This window comes from Mytilus californianus, unplaced genomic scaffold (genome assembly GCF_021869535.1).
Source record: "Mytilus californianus isolate M0D057914Y unplaced genomic scaffold, xbMytCali1.0.p SCAF_1, whole genome shotgun sequence".
NCBI classification, from domain to species: domain Eukaryota; kingdom Metazoa; phylum Mollusca; class Bivalvia; order Mytilida; family Mytilidae; genus Mytilus; species Mytilus californianus.
In genome coordinates, this window is record NW_026262581.1 from 110481419 (window position 1) to 110499387 (window position 17969).

Below are 17969 nucleotides of genomic sequence, written 5' to 3' on the forward strand. Positions count from 1 at the left end.
CATAGTACACAGATGCCCCACTCACACTATCATTTTCTATGTTCAGTGGACCGTGAATTTGGGTCAAAACTCTAATTTGGCATTAAAATTAGAAAGATCAAATCATAGGGAACATGTGTACTAAGTTTCAAGTTGATTGGACTTCAACTTCATCAAAAACTACCTTGACCAAAAACTTTAACCTGAAGTGGGACAGAAGGACGAACAGATGCACAGACCGAAAAACATAATGCCCCTAGGTGGGGCATAAAAACCTCTACAAATTATAATTTGTACAAAGTTACAACTTGTACACGACATATGCATATATTAATAAAGTCAACATTGTTCAGCCATAGGGATATCACACTTAATCCCAGCCTGAAAAAATTGGTGTAAAATTTACCAATTTCCATTTTATCTTCATCATCTTCTGTGTTAGATGGTTTAGCTTTGTCTGCATAACTCTGTAAAACATGGTCTAACACCTCTCTAAAATTGAAAGCAAAATTTAACACTAATTGTTCTTATGAATAAGAGGAAATATGGGAGTATACAGCAGTCATCAGTGAGACAACAACCTAACAACATACAATCAGAAAAAATGTCTCAATGTCAACATTTGGTCTTCAACAAAAAAACAGTGTCTAAATAGCCCATGTGAATGAATTTGACAAGACACTTTCAAACCATTTCCTAAAACATCATAAACTTTTTAGGAAAACAATAAATTAAACAATTGTTGTCTCAGAATCAGTCTTATTAAGAAAGGGCTAAGTTTAGATTTTTTTATCCTACAATATTTTGGAAAATGTTAGTACCCAGCTACAGGATAGTAGTAGTAACCACCACCTATGTATAGCAGGGTGTTAATAAGCAAACAGTAATTGGGGTTATACCACATACATGAATATACATAGGAGTGTCTAAGGTTTTTTTTACCATGATCATCAATGTAAGATCTTTCTCCATGAAAGGACACACCTTCTAGTAGTGGTGAAAAATCACACCACATTTGTTTCCTGAACTTCAAATTGTTTCAAAGTTAGAGAGCAGAAACAATTCTTGTACATATACAAAGGGGTGGCTAAGTTGAGCTAAGTATTTTACCATGACTTTCAGTGAACAGTTTCTTCCTTGTAAACAAGACACCTTCTGTTAGTGGTGAATAATCATGTCAAGTTTCATCACTGAACTCCAAGAACTTTATAAGTTTGACAGGGGAAACAATTAATGACGGGCAAGATATTTACTATAGACCTTGTTCCGATTAATTGTTTGGGCCCTTAAAAACACATATCAAAAACTCTCCATATGCAACATTTGAATCTGATAACTCAATATATAATTCAAGATGAAGTCAACTTAAACTGTAATACCTAGGAAACAGTTCCACTAATGTCTTCATACACTCTTCATAAGGCATCCCAGACTTTATCCAATCATTCTCATCACACAGCTGTATCACATGACTTAATACCAACGATAAAAACTGGAAGTCAAGTATTCTCCAATACCCTATAAATAGGAAATATATCATTATCTGATTATTTCAAATTTTGTTCATTTTTTGATGCAGCAGATTAACAAAAATACAAGAGGCTATTAAATTGACAGCAAACCTTGTGTTTCCTACATTTATAGTGTCATTGTTAAAGCAATCAAGGGACTGATAACAAATACAGGAACAAGACAATTCATATAGACTGTGACATATTGACAAAACATTTTGTATACTACTTTATATATAAGTAAAATACTCAGTAAGGGGAGGCAACTAATCTTTTCTTGAGTGGATAAATTTTGAAACAATTCTTAAGCTTTGATTGCAATTATAAGGGAACATTCAACTATATAGCTAAACACCAATTTGAAAAGTAGTGTTTAAATAATTCACAATTGTTGATAATTTGCTTTAGACCAACTGATTAGCAATGTAACTGTATCACATCTCTAAAATCAACTTTGTCGATATACTTTCAGGTGGATATATCCACGTATCGAGCTCATACAAAGGCTATAATTGTATAATGTAAAATAAGGAGATGTGGTATGATTGCCTATGAGACAACTATCCAAAAGAGTCCAAATGATGCAGATTTAAGCAATTATAGGTCACCAAAAGGCCTGCTATACTCATAAATATTTTCATTAAGCTTATAAAATCTTACCTTCAAGCTTACAAGCCTGAACTTTCGTGAGTGCTGTTTGTAGCTCCAATCTACTGGCTTGAACCAAGTTCAGTAGGTCATCATAAGTGTACTTCAAAAGAATGATAACTTTAGAAATAATACAATAATAGCACCCCCAAAAATATTAGTCAAAAATTGTGTTAATATACTACAATTAATAAGATTTAAAACATTTATAGTTTTTAGTATTCTTAAGAATTGTTTCAATCTTTGCAGTCATAAATATTTGATTTATAATGTACATTATATAATTGATTCTTATTCCAACTCTTACTCTACAATGATACACAACCAACCCCAGATTTTTTTTTTAATTGGATATATTCTCTACAAAATGTCTAACCACTTTGACCATAATTTTCTTCTGGAATCATGCTGCTAAACAGATGGAACCATACTGCTAAACAGATGGAATCATACCACTAATCAGATGGAATCATACTGCTAAACAGATGGAAGCATACTAAACAGATGGAATCATACTTTTAAACAGATGGATTCATACTGCTAAACAGAGGGAATCATACCACTAGTCAGATGGAATCATACTGCTAAAAAGATGGAAGCATACTAAGCAGATAGATTCATACTGCTAAACAGAGGAAATCTAAGGCTTAACAGATGGAATCTTAGGCTAAACAGATAGAATCATACTGCTAAACCAATGGAATCATACTGCCCAACAGATAGAAACATACTGCTAAACAGATGAAATGATACTACTAAACAGAGGGAATGATATTGCTAAACAAGTGGAAGCATACTAAATATATAGATTCATACTGCTAAACAGAGAGAATTTAAGGCTAAACAGATTGAATCTTAGGCTAAACAGATGGAATAATATGGGTAAACAGAGAGAATTTAAGGCTAAACAGATTGAATCTTAGGCTAAACAGATGGAATAATACGGCTAAACAGATAGAATCATACTGCTAAACCGATGGAATGATACTACTAAACAGAGGGAATGATACTGCTAAACAGAGTGAATCCTACTGCTAAACAGAGGGAATCATACTACTAAACAGAGGAAATCCTACTGCTAAACAGAGGGAATCATACTGCTAAACAGAGATATTCATACTGCTAAACAGTTGGAATCATACTGCTAAATAGAGGGAATCATAAGGCTAATCAGAGGGAATCATACTGCTTAACAGAGGGATTCATACTGCTACACAGATGGAATCATACTGCTAAACAGATGGAATCATACTGCTAAACAAATGGAATCATACCGCTAAACAGATGGAATGATACTGCTAAACAGAGGAAATCATACTGCTAAATAGAGGAAATCATTCTGCTAAACAGAGGAAATCATACTGCTAAACAGAGGAAATTATACTGCTAAACAGATGGAATAATACTTCTAAACAGGAAATCATACTGCTAAACAGATGGAATCATACTGCTAAACAGAGGAAATTATACTGCTAAACAGAGGAAATTATACTGCTAAACAGAGGAAATCATTCTGCTAAACAGAGGAAATTATACTGCTAAACAGATGGAATTATACTGCTAAACAAATGGAATAATTCTGCTAAACAGATGGAATAATACTTCTAAACAGAAAACAAAACATAAATAGCATTATACCTTTCTTCCTTGATGTTCTTCATCTTCTTCACATTCTTTTCCACTGTACATATTCTCTTCCAGTAATATTCGTAATTTCTTCACCTTAGGTTTACAGTGTCGTAATTCATAGTAGTTATGTATCGTGGAGGTTACCTACAGTTAACAATGTTTTTTTCACATTAAATGATTTCATTCATCTTATCTTTGTATTACCCTAGACTTCAAAGCTCTGGTATATAACTGGTTACATCACTGAAGTCTCATCAAACTTTCCCTTTATTTCTAAAAGAAATACATTGACATCTGACAAGACTGCAAAAGTCTTAAAGTGACCTCAATATCTTATGAATAATACATGTATATGTCTTTTGTTTTTTTGTGTAGTTCGGTTTCTCAAATCTTATATGTGTATACCCCAATATCTCATTTTATTCATACAGAAAATTGAATATTTCTATCTTTTGAACTCGATAACAGAATTATTTTCATATACATGATATAAATTATTTATGTTTCAAACATATTTGTCTGGTGCAAAACTAATAATCAGACTGTTCTTTGCAATTCATACACCCCAATTTGATAATATAAGTTTACCTGTCTGATATTAAGTTCCTGACCCAGACTATCACCATCTAAATCTTGACCTGTTTTAAGTTGTGGTATAATTAACATGGAATTAGATATCTCTGCTTCCTTGATGTCGTATGTTTTGTCCTTCGTACATAACACAGCCATTTCATCTTTGTCTCCACGTATCACAAGTCTAAAAAAAAGCCAGGTCAATTAGAGATACTGTTTATTTCATGACCTCATGCTTTTCATTCATTTGATGTGTTGAGCTTTTGATTTTGCCATTTGATAAAGGACTTTCCGTTTTGAATTCTACTTGGTGTTCAATATTTTGGCCATTTAACTATTTCAGATAGACAAAAAACTAGTTTAAGAGTTCCTGATAACATAGATAATTTCCAAGTGCAAATGCTAAAAAAAAAAAAAACACAAAATACATATGCTTGAGAAATTGTCACAAGGATAATTTATTCCAATAAACAGTCTATTATGACCTGTTGTCAGGTCATTAAAGATTGCATATTTTGGCTTTAATATTGATTCACTTATAGGGTCTTTGCATCGGAATCCAACATATTTATTCTAAAACCAGTTGTTGGCATGACACGGGTTATGTTCTTCTCATATATTTTATGATGGTATAATACTAAACCCCTAACAGGAGGGATTGTGCCTGATATTCATGTGATGAAGACATAATCTTTCAATCAGTTTAATTGAGGTCTGGAGCTGGCATGTCAGTAACTGCTAGTAGTCTGTTGATATTTATGTATTATTGTCATTTTGTTTATTTTCTTTTGTTTCCTATTCTGACATCGGACTCAGACTTCTCTTAAACTGAGTTTTACTGTGCATACTGTTGTACGTTTGTTTTTTCTACATTGGCTAGAGGTATGGGGGAGGGTTGAGATCTCAAAAAACATGTTTAACCCCGCCGCATTTTTGCGCCTGTCCCAAGTCAGGAGCCTCTGGCCTTTGTTAGTCTTGTATCATTTTTAATTTTAGTTTCTTGTGTATAATTTGGAGTTTAGTATGACGTCCATTATCACTGAACTAGTATACATATTTGTTTAGGGGCCAGCTGAAGGACGCCTCCGGGTGCGGGAGTTTCTCGCTGCATTGAAGACCCATTGGTGGCCTTCGGCTGTTGTCTGCTGTATGGTCGGGTTGTTGTCTCTTTGACACATTACCCATTTCCATTCTCAATTTTATATTGACAGTTACATCATGTGACTAGTTTTAAATATTGCTTTGCAGATAATTTTTGCTGTCTATAGTTTAATAAATACATGTTTAATAGTTTCATTTAAGGGCAATAATTCCTATAAGGATTCAACTAATGATTGAACAATTGAAGTCATATTGGTATGTAATTTTGTGAGTGTTGTAGATTTGGATACCAATCATTGCAATCTAAGATTGCAAAATACTCCATATCATCCTGACATGTACTGCAATTCCATTTCATTTTGACCCAAAACATGTTTTTAATGCAAATTTTACATATAGAATCAGTTTGGAATAATATATTATAACTATATATGAATTTTCATTGTAATCCTAGCACAGAAAGAAGTTTCACAAAATTTATGATAAAATTTGTGATTTTTAAACAAAAAGTAAGTTTTTTCCTAAAATTAATGAGCACAATTTCACCAAAATATTTTGCGTTTATAAAAATTGTTGACGAACAGATGAAAGATGTATAAAGTGAAAATTATAGGGCTCCCCCATCCTCGATGCGGGGCCCCAATATCGCCAGAACTAGGTGTTACTTACTCATCACCAATTTTTATAGTATTTAGAATGCAACTATCCACTTCCATAAGTTTGAAGGCATCATTGTCCATTTGTGAAGAGAAATATATACTTTGTATTGATGGCTTCACCTCAGATTTATCTAACTTGGCATATTCCATTACTAAGTTGATATCTTGAAGTGTTCTAAAGAAAATTCAAATAGGTAAATCAGGATGCCTAATATAGTGTACACAGAAATGTATCATTCAGCTGGGATTCATTAAATTAAAGTGAAATATCTTTAACAAAATTTTTTATTTTTTTATCAAATGAATTTACAAATTACAGATAAATATTCTTTCACTTTGAAGGTAAAACACATGTGAATATTATACAGAAAAATATTTAACTTAACAAAATACATGTATGATCTCATTTTACAAAATTTAATTTTGTTTACAATACAAAAACCAATACAGATAAACACATATCTTTAAATACTGTTCCTATGATGTGGCATGTATGTGAATTTTGGACAAATAGTAATACAGAAAAACATAAATAAATATATACATGTTCAAAGTCCAAAAAAAGATATATATATAAATATATATATACATAATTACTCTGAATATCAGCACAACTTAGATGATTTACAGTACCTTAACATTTTCAGATAAATATAAACATAGTACATGTACATACATGTATACATATTCATTTTCTCAATATTCCATTTACTGACCTTACAACAATGTTCAATGTTTATGTAAAAGTAAACTGTACTAGTTGCATGTGCTGTACATATAGCATTCAAGTTATATGAAGCTATAGCTAATCCAAAGAATTTTGAAAGATGGCCATGAAAAAAAATATATCTAAATTATTTCAATGATTATTTCATCTTATTTTACCAACATTTTAGACCAAAGCACTGTTAAAAGTAATGATTGCTTTGATTATTTAATAACTTATTAAAATGAGGTCAAGGCCATAGCCAATTTTCAGATGACTTGTATTTGCATTTGTACTGGTTACAATAAATCCAATTACCAAATGTTGTAGACCCAGTAAATATGAACAGACCTGCATTTTTCTTAAAATTTGGCCTTATGTATAAACATGAAGAAATACTCATACAACATGTACAACTGTACAAAAATATATGTCAAAGCTTATACTTATTACATTAGCCAGACTTATAAAAAAGTATACTTATCACAAGAAATATACAAACCTACTATTGTTATAAACCTATATATTATCAACAACAAAAACCTTAAGTTTGTATTCCTGAAAATTTAACCTGACCACTGGTAAGTAAAAAGTGAGGTCAAGCCATCAAGGCCATATGACATGTCAAGCTAACATATATTTTTTAAAACAAATGCATAAACCATATATTGTTGATTTATGACATTTGTACAAACAAACCCACATTCTGTATTCCTGTAAAGTTAATCGGACTGCTAAAATCAAAGTGAGGTCCAGGCTGTCTAATGTATGACTTGTTACAATAAATTCACACACATGCACATACATGTACCAAAGCTTGTAGACCATAACAATTCATGCATAGTTCCAAATGGCAAATACTAGTGACATGTAAAGCATTATTGAAATTGGAGGAACAGACCAAATCTTAACCTAACTACTTAAGCATACATACATGTATATAATGGTGCTACATATAAAATGACAATTACAGACTGTAGATATTGTCATACGTGTATCAAACATCCATACAAATGTTTATTCACCTTTATCATGTTTATGAAAGAACTTGTTTAAGATGAGACAAAATTTGTATGAAATTTTTTAAAAAATCAAGAAATTATTTGAAATTTGTACATGATGTATTAAACATCTATATCATACGAGTTTGACTTTTGTAAGACAAGATATTTCAGGGCTTATATTTCCTATAAAGACCTCCATGATAGAGGGTTGCTGCTTTAATACATGGAAGATATTGAACCAAAGTAAAGTGATAAATGGTAAACTTAAATTCATCCCTTTAAAAGTTTTACAGACATCATAATTTAATTGACTACAATGGAATGGATGACTGTCTCACAGACATGACAGATGACCATGACTATGTTCTATATGTAGTAGTCACAATACTATTCTCTTTTCCTTGATTGCGACATCTGCCAATGCTACTTATCACTGAATTCTTACTAGCAAATAAGTAACACTGATGGAATAGGAACTACTAACCCTTCTGGAGTACCTGTGTTCACCCCAGTTCTTGGAGAAGTGCTCAATGTTAACACTGATGGAACAGGAACTGCTAACCCTTCTGGAGCACCTGTGTTCACCCCAGTTCTTGGAGAAGTGCTCAATGTTTGTTTTCCGTGTAGTGTTTTGTGGACTTGTCTATTTGGTCATGGAATTGTCTGCTTTTTCTTTAGTTATGATGTTTTAAAAAATATATTGCCCCTTCGTATTGTCTTCCTCTTCTTTGTAAGAATAAAATTATATTTCTCCCTTTATTTTCTTGAAAGTTTTAATCTTGAAGAAATACTTACACACTTGTTTTCATTGGAGTTTGTGTTGTTCAGTCTTTAGTTTCCTATGTTGTGTTTTGTGTACTGTGATCATCAGATAATATACATTGTACATGTGATGTGGTATGAATTCAAGTGAGACAACAATTAACCAAATGATAAAATAAAGAGATGCGCCATGAGCGCATGATACACCCGACGCTTTTTCAAAGAATAAAGTTCCATAACTCTTCAATGTCAAATCAGAAATTTATAAAAAAAAACTAAAGGGAGGTTATTTTAATAGATATAAACCAGTCACCAAAGTTTCATGAAAACTCAGCTCACAGCTCAAAGCACTTTTGAGTTATTGTCTGAAAACTGGAAAATCCCCCTTTTTTATGAATAAAATCTCATAACTCAGAAACGTTAAATCTAATATTTATAAAAATCAAAAGGGAGCTTACATCAACATATATAAACTAGTCACCAAAGGTTCATGAAAACTGTGCAAAGCATTTTTGAGTTATTGTCTGAAAACTGGAAAATCCCCTTTTTTGATGAATAAAACCCCATAACTCGGAAACATAAAATCTAAAATTTATAAAAATCGAAAGGGAGCTCACATCAATAGATATAAACAATTCACCAAAGTTTCATGCAAATTAGTTAAAGTGTTTTTTAGTTATTGACTGACATGTTGACAACAGACAGACGGACAACTCAAACCCATCCTAAAATATAAAAGTTCTGAAATAACTGTCAAGTAGTTAACAAACATGTAGAGGAAAACAATTTTGTAAACAGTAACTACTGGACTACATGCTCCTGACTTTGAGACAGGTACATAAAGAATTACAAATGTAGGTTCTTTCAAGAAACAAGTATAGGAATCTACTTATAAAACTATATTAATATATTCTATGCTATATCATATGCATATTACAAAACAATCACACTATTGCTACTTTACCTGATGTCTGGAATCTCATTCCTTTAATAAAATAACATAAAATAAAGCATAATTCATAAATATGGGGCTATTATGATTGATTTAAAAAAGTTTATTCTTTAAAAATCTTTTATGCTAAGCCTTTCTGTCATTTCAAACTAGTTTACGTCAGTTATAACCTGTTAATTAATTTTTAACTTAAAGTGATCTATGTCTGCAAATCAGAAATCAAATAAAAATCTATATATATAAAAATAAGGAGATATGGTATGATTGCCAATGAGACAACTATCCACCAGAGTTCAAATGAAGCTTATTTAGCAAATATAGGCAACAGTACGGCCTTCACCTATGAGAAAAGCTCATACTGCATAGTCAGCTATAAAAGTCCCGACATGAAAAATGTGAAACAATTCAGATAAGAAAACGACCTAACTTATAACAAAACAATTTACATAAAACAAAATATGAAAGACACTTGAGACATGAACCAATGACAATCACTGAACTACAGACTCCTGACTTGGGACAGGCACATAAAGAATGTAGCAGAGTTAAACATGTTTATAATCGATCCCCCTAACCTGGGACAGTGGTACAGTCGATTCCGGTTATTTGCATAGCCTATTTGACAAAATTATGCAATTAAGTGGAGTATGCTTAGTATATCCGAAATGCCAAATTACGGAGTCAAATACAACACCACATGTACATGTACAACATAAGAACAAACTGTAAAACAGTAGCAATTGGCTTAACTCAAAAGATCTTTACAAGGCACAAAAACAATTAAACACAACTGTATGATACATGTATCCATCCTTACCCAGTTCCCAAATTTATAAATGATATCTTAACCCTTACCATGCTGAGCCCGTCATATGACGGCATGACCCAGACCACCGTTATTTGGCTCTAATGGCTCTCAATACTTTTAGAGGTCAACTTTATGATACTTATTTCGAAATTGATGCACATTCCCTCAACCTGAGGCTATCTATTGTCATGTTTCTCATGTTTAAGTAGCATTTTGAGCTCAAATACGAACTTGGAAAATTGAAATTGGATAAAACTGGTTTTTCTGGAGGGGTGGGCTTCCCTTCTGTGTCTTACACAGGAAGTTCAGAGGCCTAAAACTTTCAAAAATAGTGTAAACCCGCAGACATATATCTACTGATCATAATTATTATTGAAATATGCAGAGGAAACGACTACTTCCAGTTTCAGGTCCAGTTGAAGTCCAAAATCAGAAAAAAATCGTGAAATTCCGTATTTTTTGTCCAAATGACCTTCTTTAGACTGGTGTTCCCAGATCAGTTTCACTCCAACCTAAGAACTGTTGTGGTTAATGTGTTTACTGGGGTCCACTGTACATGCAGACTACAGATGGATACCTATTTCAGCATCCCTCGGTCTTTGGGGTCAAGTAATAGGACGAAAAATCGTCAAAAATGACGCTTTTTGCACCTGATGACCAACTTTGGGGCACATATTTTAGATTTGACAAACAGTGATGTTGGCATACAACTTGAAATTGTTACACTGTCTGTAAGACACAAATGATGCCCCCGCCTGACCATTGGAAATAATTTTACACTATGTATGATGATCTATGTTTTATTCTTATGCTAAAGGCTACACTTGCAGAACTGAATGTCTAGCCAAAAGCTTTCAACTTTTAAAAATACTGTCGGCTACAAGTTTTTCTTAAATATAAAGCTGTAGCTCCAAAACTGTAGGAGGAGATAGCCGGAAAAACCATGATCTCTTTATGCAGCTAGTACCAAAAAAATGACTAAGTCCAACTACCTGTCATTTTCTGAATATTTAAAAGAAATCAAAATCCTGTGGTCATGCACACCTTCATTATGTGTATGAACATTCTACAAAATATTAAAGTTGTACCTCCAAAACTGTAGGAGGAGACAGCCGCACAAACAATGTATCCTAATCCTGACGGACGGACAGGGGTAAATTAATATGCCCCTCAACATTTTGTTGCCGGGGGCATAATTATCTCAACAGTCAGTAACCTGCTGACATTATTTTTTGAAGTGGTCATTTCTAATAAACTTCTGCTTCTGTCCTTTGGTGGTCACCATTATTAATGCCACTTTTAGTCAAACAAAGGTCGAAGGACTTGTCTTTTCTAGGAGGAGACTTTTCATTTTTGAATTACAAAACTTAAGGACCTCCCATTTTTTACACTGTCAGATGGTTTAAATTTATACAGAATTGATGACTTTCATTTAACTTTCTTCAGGAGGACCTTTTGTTTGATAATTCAAATGGTCCCCAACTTAAATTGTCTAAAGCAAATTTGAACCCCTTGAAGGTGTACATGTGTGCATAATTTGTGAATTTACAAGGAATTTATTATAATAAACAAAAAAAGTCCTGTACAAATCAAATGTGCAAATTGATTTAAATTGAATCAAGTAATAGATATAACAAGAATGTGTCCATAGTACACGGATGCCCCACTCGCACTATCATTTTCTATGTTCAATGGACGTTGAAATTGGGGTCAAAACTCTAATTCAGCATTAAAATTAGAAAGAGCATATCATAGGGAACATGTGTACAAAGTTTCTAGTTGATTGGACCTCAACTTCATCAAAAACTATCTTGACCAAAAACTTTAAACTGAAGCAGGACAGACGGACAGACGAACAGACGTACAGACTGAAAAACATAATGCCCCTAGGTGGGGCATAAAAATAAGAAGATGTGGTAAGATTACCAATGAGAAAACCCCTTGAATGAATCAAGAGTCTTGGCCTTGTCAGTATCAAGTTAGAGCATTCTAGTCACATGTTCCTTTAATAGAACATCTTTGAGCAACTGTGCTGCTGGATGGTACATGCATTCGGAAGGATACTAAATACAAAAATTATGTGTGTTCAATGGCATAAAGAGTCTATCTGACAAATCAAGTCCATTATTATTTTTGTACATCAGTAGTAGTTTTGATCTTACATTGTATATAAACTATACTCTCTCGTCACTTTGCATTTGTAAACTACTGTCATAGAAATTCATGACTGACACTTTTTATTTTCTGACAATTATAGGTACATGTTCATCATATTTGTAGTCATGACCCTCCTCCATATTTATTATTTTTACTAAAAAAAGATCCTATGTTACTGTCCAGATGAAGGTAGCACAATTAAGTTATTTAATGCTGATCATTCAATAGCAATGGTGACAAATTGATTGTATTCTATTGATGGATGGACACAGGGAAAACTGCGCAGCTTTATCTTCATTGTCTTTGAAAGATGTTTGTTTTTTCTGTATCTTTTTACTCAGCGAGGTGGTGGCTCAGGACAATCTCTAATCATATGACCTCACATCAGTAACATTTTCGCCATGAAGAATTTCTCGACTTCTCCTACTGATGGTATCATGTTATCCGATTTTTTATTATTACTAACTGCTTCCCATGGGTAGGGTAAGCATCATTTATTATAGCCTGGGGTCCTGGCTAATCTTGTCAGTATAGCCAGGCGTGTATCAATGTCCTGCCTGTCAATGATTGGTTAATACTAATTTTGTCGCGCAATGTTTGTTTTACATCTGTATCCAATCAATTTTTGTTTAACATCAATTAGTAAAAATTAGACTGTATTTATTTTTCTTTGTGAATTGATGTACAGTGTTATCATATCTAATTATTAGTATGATGATAATTAGTAAGCAGAAAAGGGTTAATTCTTATCAGCAATCAACTGGTGAGAAAGTTAAAAGTTTAAGATTTCACATGACCAAGGTGTGAATTGGATTTCACTTTTACGACCTAATTTACATGTACACATGTATCTCAAAGGCCAAAAAATATATGGAAAAAACCGTAAAAAGTAAAGGCCAACAAAAATTGCAGATATTTTTTTTTGGGGGGTTACATTTCAAATGACATGTACATGTGCGAAGATACACCATCGTACATCTATTTTAAATTATAATTACATTAGACAATTACAATATTTATTAAGTTTGATTTTTTTTATTATAAAGAGTTGTTTCGTTGACTCTTACCCCATATAATCCTTCCTGATAAAATATATATTAAATGTACAACATTTTTCAAAGTTTCTTTTGATTACACATACTAGTATTTATCTATACTGTTTAATATATATTTATTTTATTATAATACTGACAATGGGGACTCGTCAATCTGAGAGCAAAATTTATTGAATCAGAAGCAATGTTTCTTAATCATTGGTTTGAAATCGCTGGTTTACATCAAACATCAAAATTTATGCAAATATTTATTCAGCCTCACTTTAGATTCAGAGTCAACTGGCACTGAATCGATCACGTGGTATTTGTTCCCCACCTGGCCCTTGCGACGTGCAGCTAGATCGGGCCAGGATGCCAGGCTACATTTATTATTTTCAAAAAGACTTATCCCCCAAATGATTACACAATGTATTTAAACTGGTGAAAAGGTCACTCATTTGGTTTCCAAGAAAAATTATTGTCTGAATCAACTGACGTACAAAATGTACTTGCTGTTCGTATTTTGCCAGGTTCCTTTCCCTGACAAGTCAATTAGAATAGCAGCTTTCTTGTTAGGGACGACATCAAAGATCGATGTCGGATAAAAAACTTAATTCAAATAGTTTGGGGGTGGGGGGCTTAAGTTTTGTTATCCGACATCGATTTTCCGATTGAAAACTACGGATTTAAGTTCGGCCCTAACATATATGTTTGGACTTTTAAACCAAATGAATGCCATCAAATCGTACCGGAAAGCTTATTTTTGGCCGAAAGTATTGGGGGGAAATTAATCAAAGTACCTATGTCGTTTAAACACTTTATCGATCATGAATTTTGAATAATATGAAACCATATACAGATCAACAGATTGTTTTGGTCCACATGGCATGGTGGAATTCTAAAAACTAACTATGAAATTTTCTTTGAATTGTGTTAATTATTTAAATTATTAAAATGAAACTGAAATATAAATTCAAATAAAAATTTGAAGATTATATAGAATTTTTTGAGATAGTAGAAAAATATATATGACAGTGGTAAACAGACATTGAATAGAAAGTACATAGATCATATCACATTCACTACATTCATTTGGGATTGTGCTTTTCCCTCTCTCCACAGTTGGCACAAATGCACTGCCCTTTCATCACCATACATTTCAATGGACCACTATTTAATTTAAAGCAATATATTTTATATGAAACAATGAACTGTTTTCAGGGCCTAATCTAGGATTTTTGAGTGAGTGACTTCTCCTTCCATGAGAGAGTTGGGAGAAGTGAAATTCCATTACCCTTTTTTTTGCATAGTGTTTTCATGCACATCATAAAGGGAAAATTGTTTTATTTGTGCAATAAAAAACATACTTGCAGTGTTTTATATGATTATGATATTGAATAAAATGTATGAATTGAAAATTCTTAATAAAAAGGTTTAGACAATGTAATTGTTATTTATCCATTCAACCTTTTGTGCTGTCAACTTGAAATTAAGTTTGTTGCTTGCCTAGTAATATTATCATGCATTAATCCCATGTGCATCTGATTCAATTTTTTTTTATAAAGTTCAGAAAAATTTGACTCCCAGTTTATGTGATGACTTTTTAATGATTGGGCAATTTAATGTTTATCATCACGTCATAATTTTGTAAAATATTGACTGTCCAGGACATCATGTCAGCTGTAAGTTGAGAATCTCGTGAAAGATTCTAAGCCTATATATTAATGAAAATATTTATCAATTACATTTTAATTAATCGATAAAGACCTAATTTTTTATTATTTTGTTATAAAAGATATATCCCTCATTAACAATTTGGTCGTGAAAAACCCACTTCTGACCACAAGCGTGTTGTACGTTTGCAATCAACTTATCCATTAGCTGTCTTTATACCTTTTATGTTTCAATTTTTAATCAAAGAATATATAAAATCTTCCGTTCATTCCCACCCTTATCCTACCGAATAGTAAAATTGATCGTCTCGTGATAAAAAGAAAACAAATCAGCTGAGTGATTACGCAACATCCTCAGATGAAAATCATCGTAAAATGATGACTCAAATAGGCGCTCGGTTTCTCGTTTCAATAGTTTTGAATGTTAATTTCATGGATGTATTAAGTCCCTGTTGTATTTATTTCATTTAAACGTCGACAGTATTAGTCCTGGGTCGTATCGAAAATTTTGATTTTCCATGTCGACCGCCATTTTTGTTTACCTGTGAGACTTGTAAAATTCAAGTTGTCTCCCTTTTACCAATTTTTGATAGCAATTTGACTTCGCCAAGTAGTCAGTCGGCCGGCAAGTTTTAGCGATTTTCAAAATTCCTTGGCGACTTAAATCGTCATTTCGCCGGCAAGATTATGGCCTGTGTTTTATATTCATTTGAGAAAAGAAACAAAAACAATCAAAACCATAAACCCACTATTTACATGCCAATAGTGGGCAGATGAAAAATGCAGAATCCATTCTGACTGTAGTGTTTATAAAATTATAATTTAACAGTCAGTGCCTTTTTTGATGCATACTTAAAATACACATCACTTTTTTCCAATATTTTTTAAAAGTGCTGTCCAAGTCAATATACAGAACAAACATACAATGTACATTGTTGACGAAAAACAGGACCCATGATTCAAAAAGTATACTCTGAAAGCATATGCCCATATTAGTCAATCAATTTTTCCCAAATTAAGTTAAGATGGGGATGGGGGTCAGTGAAAAGGGGGGGGGGGGGGGGGTCAGTGAAAAAACTATATGAATTAAGTTTTTTATCCTACATGTACATTGAACTTTTGATGTCATCCCTTATGTAACAGGACCAGTGCATACACTTTAAAACGAGCACAGAGATAATACGTTGAGCATAAAGCACGAAGGAGAAAACCTGCACATTCGAGACAATTTGTGCCAACAGGCCTTTGAGATTGAGGATCCATCAGCACATTGATGACAAATATATTGGCTCCATTAGAACAACTTAGGTTACAATATCAAAGTTTCTGCATAAAATAATTAGAGGGCGAAAATTGCCGAAATTACACGTATCCTTATTGTGGGTTTTCGTGCTATTAAGAATGCATTGTGTTGTCACAATTTCCATTGAAAAAGCATGCATAGTACGACAGCTTATGATCTGACGATAACTAGTGAATTTAAAACCGTGGGAAACCGGAAGACGTGGACAAAACATTCATTATTTTCATAGACTGAATGGAGATATCATTTTTCATAAGAAAATATACATATTTTTCATTTATGACCTGGTATAACTGCTGTCTGATTCCTGCCCTGACATTTTGATGGTTGGTTTCCTTGCTTTTCACTTGTTGGCGATTGTTGTTTTTCAGAGATGGCGCCAAATTTGCAATTTAGAGAACCAAAGTCGGGCAAATTTTCCGGAAATTGCTTTCCTCTCCAGGAATATACAAACGGGCATTAAGCGGTATCTTTTTGTAATCAAAGTTTGTCCATACCCTTGACCATCTCTGGCGACTAATTTATTTTTTGACTCGATAAATATCCTTTTAGATAAAGGTTCTAAATCTATAGAAAATTATACAATTATTAGAGAGAAAATTTAAAATACAAAACAAACAAAACTTGGGGAAAAGTATAGAAAACAAAGAAATTTGGAAACACTTGAAATTAAAAGTAAGTATATGAAATGGTTATGTCTGACCAGTTAACTGAATTTTTTGAAAATATATTTCATGATTTTTTTATGTGCATTAGAGAAAACGTCATGGATGTCAGACAACTCTGTCTCTGACGAGACTCCTCAGTCAAGTTGAACATGTTGAAGATTGGAAAGATTTGATAAAAACAGCCGGTATGTGGTAGCAATACTTATGGATTTTTCGAAAGCTTTTTACTGTCTAACACATGACATTCTTTTAAGTAAATTATCTGCCAATGGTCTTTCTTCAAAATTATCTTACAGATCGTAGGCAACAAATTAAACGCACTAGTTGGGGTGACAACCAGAAAGGTGTACCCCAAAGTTCCATCCTGGGACCTTTATTATTTAATATTTTTATAAATGACATACTCTATTTATTGAATATGGAACCATTACACAAAAAATAAGATAATTTAGATGTATATAAATGTTTGGAGAAGTATTTATCTAAAAATCTGGAGATAAGGAGAAGTTCAAAGATAATAAACGCAAATTAACCACAAATATACTTATTTTGAGTGGTATATTTTATAGATGTTATTTGTATTATCTGGTTCTGTCCTGACTTAAAAGTCTTTATAATATAACAGTTATTATAAAAGTGTTGTTTTCTTTTATATTTCTCAATTTATGTCTAATCTTATGTATTTGTATGTAATGTGATAAAAGCTCTTTATAGGGCACTTTAACTTGGAAAATAAAATATTCTTATTCTTATTCTTATTCTTATTCTTATACGATTCGGCGATAATACTCCATCATATGTT

General features: G+C 32.6%; 1 protein-coding gene across 2 annotated transcripts in view; it reads right to left on the reverse strand.

The window, feature by feature from the left end:
- Positions 1–16889, reverse strand: part of LOC127730482 (sister chromatid cohesion protein DCC1-like) — a 29498-nt gene extending 12609 nt beyond the window's left edge. Inside the window, exons 1-8 of one of the 2 annotated variants that reach the window (XM_052238914.1) lie at positions 16784–16889; positions 9537–9557; positions 6111–6275; positions 4356–4524; positions 3777–3911; positions 2151–2241; positions 1359–1497; positions 386–471 (exon numbers count right to left, since the gene is read on the reverse strand). In XM_052238914.1, the coding sequence (XP_052094874.1) occupies positions 386–471; positions 1359–1497; positions 2151–2241; positions 3777–3911; positions 4356–4524; positions 6111–6275; positions 9537–9557; positions 16784–16818 (841 nt within the window). In that variant the 5' untranslated portion in view covers positions 16819–16889. The remainder of the gene's footprint in view (positions 1–385; positions 472–1358; positions 1498–2150; positions 2242–3776; positions 3912–4355; positions 4525–6110; positions 6276–9536; positions 9558–16783) is intronic. The other variant, XM_052238921.1, reaches the window with a different exon arrangement.
- Between the last annotated feature and the right edge of the window lie 1080 nt (positions 16890–17969).